Source organism: Zeugodacus cucurbitae, chromosome 6, assembly GCF_028554725.1.
Source record: "Zeugodacus cucurbitae isolate PBARC_wt_2022May chromosome 6, idZeuCucr1.2, whole genome shotgun sequence".
NCBI lineage: Eukaryota > Metazoa > Arthropoda > Insecta > Diptera > Tephritidae > Zeugodacus > Zeugodacus cucurbitae.
In genome coordinates, this window is record NC_071671.1 from 46,664,646 (window position 1) to 46,677,012 (window position 12,367).

The window sequence follows — 12,367 nt, forward strand, 5'->3', positions numbered from 1 at the left end:
CACCAGAGCACCGTAGAGCAGAATCGGTCTTACCACTGCTGTGTAGCACCAGTGCATAAGAGCCCCCAGGTAGTACCCAGCATTTGCCTGCACGCATATAAAGCATTGCTGGCCTTTCTTACTCTCTCCTCTACATTGTACTTCCACAGCAGTTTGCTGTCCAATCGTAACTTACTAACAGATGGAGTTTTTTTAGAAAACAAACAAATGGATAAACCAAATGATCTAAATAAATAATTTTTAACTCCTTAAAATAAATTTTATAATGTATAAATATATAAATAACTTTAAACCTATATGCTTTCATACAACTGTTTTCTTTAAATCAATACATATTAATAAATCTTTAAGTTTTCTTTAACAAATTCATTTCGAAACCATTTATGAAAAAAAGTTTGCAATCACTTCATACCAAAAAATTCAATTTCGGATTCTAAATCTCATAATTTTTTCCACACTCCGCACTTTTACGAATTTTTTCCTCCAAAAAGAAATCACAGCATTAGCATGAACATTCCACAAATGTATTTCAATGACTGATGTCTGACTTGTTTAAGAGTATGTATAGTGTACATATAGTAGAACATACACACGTATATATCGTATATATACATATGCTTAGTAACTCGACTGATAATAATAGAGTTTCGAGCTTTCCATCAAATCAACCCAATCAATGTTAGTGTCAAAAAAGTTAAGCATATTTTCTGCCAACGAAAGTCATAAATGTATATGCATAGCTACTGTATAAAACATATTATATATGAGTGCATTTATATATAAGCTCCAAGTTGTTGTCATCACTTCATATCCTCCTTATTCACTTAACTTCTTTTTGAATAACTTTTGCTCATTGATGCATGAAATATTTGCGCAGAGTCTGCGAAATTCTTTTAACTCCAACCGAATGCAATATTTCTTTTGAAAAGTTCTATTGTTAAGTTCTTTGATATACTCGTACATACATACATACATGCATAGCCATACTCACATGCGATTCATGCACTCGTGAGTACTTCCACATACTTTTTTGGATTCGCTAATATTCTGCTGCTGCACTGATTGACTGCCACTTGTTATATTGATTTTATATCATTTATTATATGCAGTTACATACTTACGTTCTTAAACGTATTTCCTAAAAAAAAACTGATTGCAACGACAAATTGAATATAGTATTCACGCATTGCGGAGAACTTATTCTCATACATGAGTGCAGAGATTTTTCTGTTTAGGGTATGCATATATATTTATAATTCCTATTGTTGACTGCATCCAAGCCAAATAAGTACGTGTCCGCCCTCATATTCATATTATGGTGTATAAGGTGCCTTTAACAGTTCAAGTGCACTTGATAATGTCTGAAGAAGCTTCTTTGCTTTGTAAACGCAATTTGGCATAAAAAATAAAAGAAATAAAAAATCATATGTACTAAAATGATTCAACAAAATATTTTACGAATATGTAACATATCGAAAGATATATCAAAACTCAATAAAATAATAATAATAAAAAATAATAAAAATACTTTAAATATACTAATAGCTAGAATTTATCAATTATAACGTGTAACATTTCTGAAACAATACCCTTTAAAATGGCGGCCACGGCCCACTTTTCAAGGGTTAATGATTTTGATTCTAGAATTGACTGATATCCGAACGATAGTAGGTTATGAGCATGGATTCCATTATGATTTAAAACCATATTAGACATTCTAAAATTAGCTGATTTGATGAATTTTGTCGACCCTCTAAATAAATACATATATTTGAGTAAACGAATGCTCTTCTAAAATACAAGCTACCCAAACAACAACGAGCTTGTGATTTTGAGCAGTATTTGAGAGGGAACAAAACAGGCCAAAGGTGCCTGGAGATCCAGGGAAGAATATAATTTGCAAATCGCTGCTATTCCTGACTTTAGTAGGCAATTACAGTGTAGGCAGCCAAAAATTATACTCTACAAGTCACTTATAGTACCCGTGCAGAAGCATGGTCGATGTAAAGAAGTAATGAACTGGCTCTTGGAGTGTTCGGGAGAAAAAAAATTGGCGACGACTCCAATATCCAATGAAAGAATTATGGCCACATCATTTCATTCCGTAGTTTTAACAACTTTCCGAATAGACTATACGTGATAGACCAAATGAAGAGAGGGGAAAAAGTCCTTTATTATAATATGATCAACTATATGGTACGTATATTCCGAGATGCGATTGATATAGTTTGTATCAGCTATATTTATATAGGAACATCACAAATTAATAAAAACGATATAAAAATTTAATGAATTGGCCTTAAATTTGCTTCCGCATTATTGATAAACCTACTCCTCCGCCTGTTCTCAGACCTCACGATAACACTGACCGAGGAAAATTTCAGCAATAGATGTAATTACTGAGTCTGAGACTTATTTTTTGAAGCAGATTAAACGTACTACTAAAAGTACTTAAGGTCTTTTAAGATCGATAAATCGGTATCGGTAATAATTTACTTATGCCTCCTCCCATTTAACACCTATCACTAATGAGTCTCACAAAGTAAATTGGGATTACTGTAACAAGTATTATATTTTTCAAGCGGTATCTATCAATGCATAATTATTTCAATTGCATAGCAATTTTCGCAAATTTAACACATTTTGCACTATTTAAATAATGAATGGCAAAACTCATAATAATAGAATAATTTTCGACAAGGTCAATTGCATATTACCAACACTATAATTTCAAGAAATCACTTGACACAAGCCTTAGTAATTTAACAGAATTAGCTCCTTCTTTAAAATCGAAATACCTCAATTGCATTGCATACTGAGTGCAATTTGCCTTTAAATTGAGTTAGCAATTGTCACCAGCTGTGTCAATTGAAATGCGATTTAATGACTACTTAGAGCTGCATACCGAGTGATTAATGCCCGCAATTACGTATACGACACGTATTACAATAATGGATTTCACACCCACACACTCCGACACCAAAGTGAACTGGATACTCAACAAACAAGGCAAATAGTGAAGAGAACATCTCACTCCGAGCTATTTAAGTGGCATCAAGTGACCAACTGGCAAGGAGTGCGCCAATATCCTCGTATAGGAATGGAAGTAGCAGAGTGTTTGGATAAAATAAATAAAAAGTGGACGACAAACAAGCCACAATTGAGTTATTGAGCAATCAAGAAATCAACCGCTTCGAAGTGGCGGTGTGAGTGACGGCAAACACTTTATCAACTTCAATTGAAGTTGTGGCTGTGACCACCAACCATATAGATTCCCGTTAAAATTCTTGCCTCCCCTTCGTTAGTGTTTCAACTTCGAAAACCGCGCAAATTGAAGTAAATATGTCCACCGCGGTCGAAGACAATCCGCTGCTCTCGATTAATGTGCGGCTGTGGAAGTCTCTTTCCGTGCTCTTTGCACGCGATTGGCGTCGTTGTGTCGCTTTTGTGGCACCCATTTGCCTATTGAATGCAATGCAATGCGTCTATTTGTATCAACAATGGGGCGATTTGGCCACATTCATATTGAATACGTTCTTTGCGGTCTCCGTATTCAACGCCTTGCTGCGTACGTGCCTCATCATTAAGAATCGCGATAAATTTGAAGCGTTGATGGAGGAATTGGTAACTTTATACGACAATATAGAGGTGAGTGTGTGAGCTGTGACGACTAACTTATTTTTTTCAGTTTCATTGTTTGTCTAAAATTCAATTGAAATCTATGATTCTTCCTTTTTGCTTTCCATTATTCAGGAGTCGGGTGATGATTATGCAAAGAGTGTGCTGGCAGCAGCTACAAAAAGCGCACGGAATATTTCAATTTTCAATTTGTCAGCTTCATTTTCTGATTTAATTGTGGCAATGGCGTATCCACTCTTTCAGGAACAGAGAGGTAAGTAATTGATTTTAATTTAATACAATAATAATATATATGAATCACTGGTTTTAAATTATTGTTGAAGAATTTTTTTTTCAAAGGTGTAGTTAATATTTTGGATTTCATTATAAATTTATTGATATTTCAAGGATATGTATAATACAATTTTTAAAAACATCTTACATCAACACACTTAGCATGTTCTACCTCTAATGTGCTTGACCTCAAAATGAAGCATCTCAGTTTCCTTGGAATTACTACAGCCAAATAATAACTTTGAGTGCGTTAGCATCAATTTAAATCACAGACAATTTGTTCTGATAGACTTCTTCGATTGTAGTGATTCAGTTCTCAAGATATAATGGAAAGAGATCAAAATCAAATCGACCGAAATCTATTAAAATTATATCAGTTAACACCTGATTGAAGAAGAAATTAAAAGTTTTCACAAGAAATCATTTTCTGAAATACATAGCTTCCTCCTATATATACATATAACTAACTATATTTATACAAAAAATTCCCATTAACTTTCTTAGTTTACAACAAGTAAGGAAAGGCTAAGTTCGGGTGCAACCGAACATTTTAAACTCTCGCAATTTATTGCTACATTTTTATTAAGGAAACACACTGATACTTGAGATATTTACCGAAATTTTCGGTGAAAAGTTACCATGGGGCACTGAGTTCTTCATATTCAATATCCGAGGCATTGAAAAGTTGTAGTCCGATTTCGACAATTTTTTCACAAGTGATGTCACAGATCATATACAGTATTTGTGTAAAGTTTCATTTCGCTATCTTCATTGGTTCCTTATGTATATCTTATAAAGTGAAGGAATCAGACGGTTTTTAAATGATTTCATCCATTTTCCACACGTGTCATCAGGGTGTCAAGAAAATATTATATATCGAATTGCATTCTAATCGGTCGAGCAGTTCCTGAGATATGGTTTTTGACCCATAAGTGGGCAATGCCACGCCCATTTTCCATTTTGTAAAAAACTCTTAGTGCAGCTTCCTTCTGCTATTATTTCTGTTAAATTTAGTGTGTCTGACGTTTTTCGTTAGTGAGTTAACCCACTTTTAGTAATTTTCAACCTAACCTTTGTATGGGAGGTGGGCGTGGTTATTATTCGTTTTCATGGTGTGGGGTGGGGTACGTAGGAGAACCGACTGCCGAGTGTTTGGTTTATATATCTTCATTGGTTTGCGATATGTATACAAATAACCGATTTGGGGGCGGGCCACGCCCACTTACCCAAAAAAATTACATACACATATGTCCCTTCATAGTGCGATCCTTTCAACCAATTTTTTGTCTACGTGTCAATGGTCCAATTTTGCCCATTTTCGAAAGCAACCTCCTCAGGGTGCCAAGGAATACGTGTTTCAAGTTTCGTTAAAATATCTCAATTTTTAATCAAGTTATCCGTTGCACGGACAGACGGACGGACGGACGGATCATTTTGGTGTATATAACCCTATATCTAACTCGTTTAGTTTTATGACTTACAAACAACCGTTATGTGAACAAAACTATACTACTCTCTTAGCAACTTTTGTTTCGAGAGTATAAAAATAGGCTGTTTTCAACCTAATCACCATTGCTTTGAAAGGGGTCTTTATTTTGTTGCAAGATCTAGTGATAGTTCACATTGATATTAAAATTATATACGGAAAGATAATCTGGTTAATATTTTAAAAGACTAAGATTAATTGAGTTGGAACTTTTGTAAATCTTTTTTTACTTACCTGAGTTAAGGCACTTACAAGCAACTACCAAAAGTCGATCGCTTTATAGAAAATGGTTACAAAGGAAAAATGAGTATCGATACATATGTATGTAAGAAGCTCTAACAATATATGAGGGCAGGCCTTAAATAAATATCAGATAATGAAATTTCGTAAAAAATTAAAGTTTTAAGCGTCTACACATACGAAGTTGAATTGGAAATCATTGGTCCTTAAGTTGTTCTCTTATTGTTATATCTTACACAAGCATACATTTACATACAAAAGTTATTGTAGTTATTTATTCTAGTTTTCATTAACAGTTCATCCCTTCGGTGTTGCATTGCCCGGCATCGATGTCACACGCTCTCCGCTCTATGAAATCATCTATATTGGTCAATTATCGTTTCCTTTCACTTTGTCCAGCATGTATATGCCCTATGTAAGTTTATTCGCCAGCTTCGCAATGTTCGCAAAGGCAACACTGCAGATATTACAAAATAATCTCAAGAATCTATGCGATAATATGAAAACTAAAACGGAAGAGGAACTCTTCGAATTGTTACGCACGAATATCGCTTATCATGCGAGAATTGCTAGGTGAGTAAGTTCTAATTAATTTGAAACACAGGTATAACATAGAAACAATTAATATTGTGGATTTAGCTTTGTAAAAATAACACTGTCCAACAGCATTTTTGGAACAGAATAGCGACCCAATAATTCTGAAAGGGTATGTTGAGTAGATCATTTTTGTAGAACAAACTTATGGTCCAGCACGTCTGAGTTTTTTTTACAGTGGGTCAAAGTTTTCATTTTTTGGTCGAAGGGAGAATTATACTATATGAAAAAAATGTTGTAAGTTAATGTCTGAGAGAATTCTTATGGTCAGAGTTGTATTGTGGAATTGTATGAGGATTATTTTTGTGGAAGATCTTAACCCTCTAACTGGTTTCTTTATGGGTCAATTTGACACTTTTTTTGAGAAAATCAAAAAATATCCTTTAAAAAAGGACATTTAAGGATTAAAATATTCTACGAAAATGTTTGGCGGATAATTTCAGTGGGGGTCACCAAAGACACCATTGTTGTAAATAAAGCTCTTTACGATTGATAAAACAATTTTAATTTTGTTTTAATAGTGATATATTATATATTTATATTTTTGCTTCAGCAGTAGTAGGACAATGGATTAAAGATTAAACTTAATATGCTTTCCTGTATTTAGCTTGACGTGAATGTTCCGATGTGTCAAGGTTTCTGTGCAAGCCCCATACGTATTCAGCAAGCATTACAGTTTGGGATTTCCCTTTGAATTTTTCTTCCAATACCTTTATATCCTAATGAAACCTTTCACCGTGTTCATCTGAAACCGCTCCAAGGTTTTCTTTAAAAAAATTGAGATGAGAGTGCAGAAAATGCAGCTTTAGTGACATCTTAACGCCAATATTGTTAAAACCGATTAGCATGCTTTCAATATTTTCTGCATAGTTTCCAAGGAATTCGGATATAACCAGCTGTATAAAGTCAAATGCTGTCTTTTGCATATCCGTCAGATGACCATAAAATTCTTCATCTTGTAATAATTTTCTTATATCGGATTCAACGAGCATTCCTAGAAAAGGTAGTTTACATAAAATGAAATAAATTATTTCTTAAAACCGTATTTTACCTTCTTTTAATTTTGCTGCAGATAATCTGAGGAAAATTGTTTGAATGCGTTTGAAAGCATATCCTTGTGTATTTAAGCTTTTAATAAAATTTTTCACTACGCCCAACTTAATATGCAGCGGTGGAAGTCAATATTGCAATCATTTTGAAGTCTGCGCATACTTCCCATTTATATTTATAGTATTCAATTTTATTTAAGAGATTTGAAATATTTGCGTATGTTTCCTCTTTTTTCGTGGAATACGCAACCGGTATTGATGGATGCTGATTTCCATTGTGCAGTAAAACTGCTTTTAAGCTGTGTTTTGAACTATCTATAAATAATCGCCAAGCGGATAAGTCCAGTGGAAGCTTTAGATATGATGTTCTTTTTTTATATTAATTTAGTAAAAATCACACCCGATACGTATTGCTTAGTAAGTCAATTATGCTTAATTGTATCACACCCGATTTGTAAGTCACAGCTGACTTGACGCGAGAACTCAGTGTTTGGGCCGGCCGAACTTGACGACGCTTTCACCTACTTTGTATATGTTGGCGTGTAATTTTGCCAATTAATCGTAAAGAGCTTTATTTACAAAAATGGTGTGACTCCCACTGAAATTTTCCACCAAACATTTTCGTAGAATATTTTAATCCTTAAATGTCCTTTTTTAAAGGATATTTTTTGATTTTCAATACAACTCTGACCATAAGAATTCTCTCAGACATTAACTTACAGCATTTTTTTCTTATGGTATAATGCTCCTTTCGACCAAAAAATAAAAACTTTGACCCACCGTTAAAAAAACTCAGACGTGCTGGACCATAAGTTTGTTCTACAAAAATGATCTACTCAACATACCCTTTCAGAATTATGGGGTGGCTATTCTGTTCCATTCAAAAAGTCTTCATTTGTTGGACAGTGTAATTTTCCAATATTTTAACTATTTGAAAAAACATTTTTCCTCAAAGATATGTCAGTGACTTCAACGAATTGGTCACCTATATTGTGCTCATCGAATTTCTGCTCTTCAGTTGTGTTATTTGCTCACTGCTCTTTTGCATCAATATTGTGAGTACTGTATAATTCATAAAACATATTCCTAATCTATCTGAATGTTTTATCATTGCTTTTCATTAGACGACCTCTACGGCAGAGAAGATTTCCATTGTCATGTATATTGGCACAATGTTGTATGTGCTCTTCACTTACTACTGGCAAGCCAATGGTATATTAGAAATGGTACAGTTTGCTTCATATCAAATATAATATAAATTACTAAATAAAACACTGTTAATTTATTTTGTTTTCTATTTTCTTTGCCTTAGAGCCTCCTTGTCTCTGATGCGGCTTACGAGATGCAATGGTACAATTGTAGTCCACGTTTTAAAAGAACTCTACTCATATTCATTGGACGAACGCAGAAACCATTACAGGTGGGTGCTATTGTAGAATAAATATATATAAATCCTGCAGATAAGAGGAACGCAAAAGCTATATTTTTCGAAAGTTGTAGAATAAATAATGTTTTTCATCTTGTAAAATTTTGCATTTTTACAGATCCGTGTTGGTCAGATGTATCCAATGACAATGGAGGTATTTCAATCACTGCTAAATACATCGTACTCATATTTTACACTTTTGCATAATCTTTATAATGATTAGGGTATAAACTATATACGCATTAAGAAATTATTTATGGTGAACTATTTAATAACTTTTTGAAAAAAAAGAGATATGTTACTCTTCAACTTAATAAAATTTGTAGCATGATGTTTTATTGTTTTTAATATTTTTTTCGGTAAAAGAGTATTATTCTTTGCATTGAACAATCATTGGATATGTCGTTATCACTACAGCTCTATAACCAGAATACGCAATTAGTTTACATCAAACAAGTAATTTAGTTTTCTCTTATTGACACCATTTCTGCAAACAGCTAAAACTGAAAACTGAAAAAACCATCTCCTCACCACTTCAGCTTCTTCCTTTCTGAGATCCTTCCTGTCAGACTGATGGTTAAAGAAAGACATTTTATGTTTTGCGCCTTCCTTTCTTCCAATATTAACTAGAGAATGAGGAATGGAATGTTAAATCCAAGAATGATAGATAGATTTCAGATTTCGAAACAAGCTATTATTAAACTAATGACAACTTTTTAAACTGTCAAAATTTCATAGTGAATGTAAATAAAGAAGAGAACCACAAGAGGTCAATATATGTATAAATGGCATTAAAATCTTTCATATGCAGTCGCGAAAACTCGAACACACGATAACTCGATCGTTCGGAAACTTGAACATTTTTTCTTCTCCATTGGCTACTTTAAAACTCGAACAAAAAATATCCATTATTTTATACGCGAAAACCATATACGATATACATACATACAAATTCGTACTGTTGTATGTTAACGTGTCCACCTCAGTATCCAGCTAGAAGTTTTGCAACGGCCGATGCGTGCACTGTTGTTAGATGCGTATTGTTTTATTGAAATTGGCCCCAAAAGGCTTCTTCTTGACAACGCACCTTCGCATCCAAACGAAGATAAATTAAAGTCTGAAGATGGCAACGATGTTTTTGCCTCCGAATGTCACTTTGATTCAACCAATGGATCAAAACGCAATAAGAATAACAAAGTTACATTATCGAAACTCTGTTTTGGCAGCCATTTTCATCGATGAATCAATGAAAAAAATTAACTTGAGGGACACTGTTACATTTTTGGATAGATCTTGGAATAAGTTGGGGCAAGATACTTTGATGAAGTGCTGGAAAAATATTTTAAACTTTGCCAACCTGGAAGACGATGACGAAGATGATGTTCCGCTTAATGTTTTGAAAAACCAAATGGAAGCAGAGGCTAAAGAATTGGAAAAACTCATGTATAACAACAACACATTTTTACTAGGTTACTTTTACAAAAGAAGAAATAAATAACTGGAATAAAGACCTGATTGAAGAGGAAGCCATTGAAGAAAGCAATTCTGAAGATGAATATTTAAGAAAACAAAAATAAAAATGTTCGAATAAACTAGTGATGAGTCACTAAACATCAAACCATATTCTAATATTTTGAATTATGCAAGAAAAATATAACAATCTTACGTTTTAATATCGTATATTTACTTTTTCATTCGAACGATTTTTACCATCTCAATCTGATCCTAATACGAACAGGAAACTTTTGCAATTTTATAAGGACCCTTCCTCCATCTTAAGGTTCTAACTCCTATTATTCATCATGGACCTACAAGTTTTAAGCCACCTTCGAATTACTGCTTATTAAGCAAACACTCAGAGATTCAAGATTGTCTGCTGAGGAAGTTCTTAAAAAAATTTTCCCTAACATTAGTTGTTTTTAAATCGGCTGGCTTCGAACTCATGAATCACCAGTATCATCAGTACTTCGTTTAGCTTCAAGGTTCCGCTGTTAAATATTTTGGTTGAATTTCTCGGTGAATCATATCAAATGTGGTCACATATGCTGCAATGTGTGATTGATTTAAAACTCGAATTCTTCGAAATGCAGTGACTCCAATTCACCAGTTTCACCATAACTTTCTAAGGCCAAGTCTGCCAAATATTTTAAACAAAAACATAAAATGCAACAATGTTATTAAGTTTCTAATTAGTGGGATGGACTCTTCTTGCAAAGGCTTCCGCGTTCAGCTTCTTTGGTATTCCAGCCACATTTTACAGTGCTTACATACAAACACTTTCGCATATGTGTACGTGTGTCTAATATCAGAGCGACTGCATTGTCCGGTTTTGCTTGTCCACACGCATAATTTTTACGATCGCAACAAAATTGCTAGGTGCAAACTTTATCGTTCACATAATTGGCAATAATTATAGGCTAAATGTTGAAATCGGGAAATAAATTATTAGAAATATACTCTAATATTGATATATCGACTTATAAAAAATAAAAATTATCAGACTACTTTTGAAAGGATAAGGTCATTATTGGCGAAAAATTCCATTAATTCCTAAATTAAACTTTATACCTTGAGGTGACTATTTTTTAATCAGCAGACCAATAAAGAAACTTTACCCCATAACTCACAAAATCTTCTTCCTTATTAGTTGCGGTAATATTAGTTCATTGTCCTTTAAATGAAAAGCGCTCGTGTATGTATGTCATCGCTTCTATCTCTTCTCGTCTATTTTTCGCCTATAAAATCAGTTTTACGATCACCAGGCACCGCATCGTCTCAACTGATTTACTTGTGTCTACTAAATACTCCGCAAAGGCCAGGGAAAGCCGCCCATAAACCCACCATACGTCTCGATAGCTGCAAATGAGCGGAATAATGCAGTACAACAAAGAGCTCAGTCAGGTTTAGTAGACATTATATACCAGTGGATGCGCTTCTGTGGCTTGTCTTTATGCCGTTTTGCTTACCAGTTTTATATTTATCTTTTTATGGCTGAATTATAATGATGCCGGCAACTTTGTTGCATGCCTTGACTGCAACAGCTTCTATTCATTCAAGCAGCCGGCTGAGTTATGCGTGTTCGGTATGCCGTTTTGTGGTCTTCACGTCAAGGGAATGTTTTAATTTAAAATTTAATATTACATTCAATTGAATTATGGACTTAAAATATCTTACAATAACTGTTGCAGCAACTTAGCAGAGAAGGAATCTCACTTCTTATTGAAAGAGTTTTAAAATCTTACATACAAAGCCCACGACTGCAATTTTGCGTAGATACTATATAAATAGTCTTTCGCTGGCTTTGTGTTATCAGCAATATGCATCCTATTTCAATTCAATTTGTAGTAATTAGCATGTGGTAGTATTCTATTTTTAAACCCAATTAAAAGAAATCCCAAAAAACGAGCTGTTTCGACAGGATCGGACCACAGGGAGAGGGGTTTAGAAAAGTTGGGTTTAGTGGACATGCAAAGAAATGGAAAAATAAAAAATAGTGTCATGCGGAGACTCATTGCTTGTTGGACATGTATATGGCATGTCGGGGTTTAGCCTAAATGTGTAAAAGTTTGGCTCCGGTTTCGGTCGCTCGTCGCCTGCAATGGGTGGTAGTTTGACTCCAAGTCAGTGAAAAGTAGTCGAAGAAGTTGTTAATGGCTCCAC

At 34.0% G+C, this 12,367-nt stretch overlaps 1 protein-coding gene across 1 annotated transcript; it reads left to right on the forward strand.

The window, feature by feature from the left end:
- Positions 1 to 2,554: 2,554 nt before the first annotated feature.
- Positions 2,555 to 9,029, forward strand: LOC105209925 (odorant receptor 43a). The gene is made up of 7 exons (XM_054233870.1): positions 2,555 to 3,648; positions 3,754 to 3,892; positions 5,935 to 6,211; positions 8,237 to 8,345; positions 8,406 to 8,507; positions 8,594 to 8,701; positions 8,826 to 9,029. Exons 1-7 carry the CDS (start codon positions 3,343 to 3,345, stop codon positions 8,928 to 8,930), a joined length of 1,146 nt encoding a protein of 381 aa, XP_054089845.1. The 5' UTR covers positions 2,555 to 3,342; the 3' UTR covers positions 8,931 to 9,029.
- Positions 9,030 to 12,367: the final 3,338 nt, after the last annotated feature.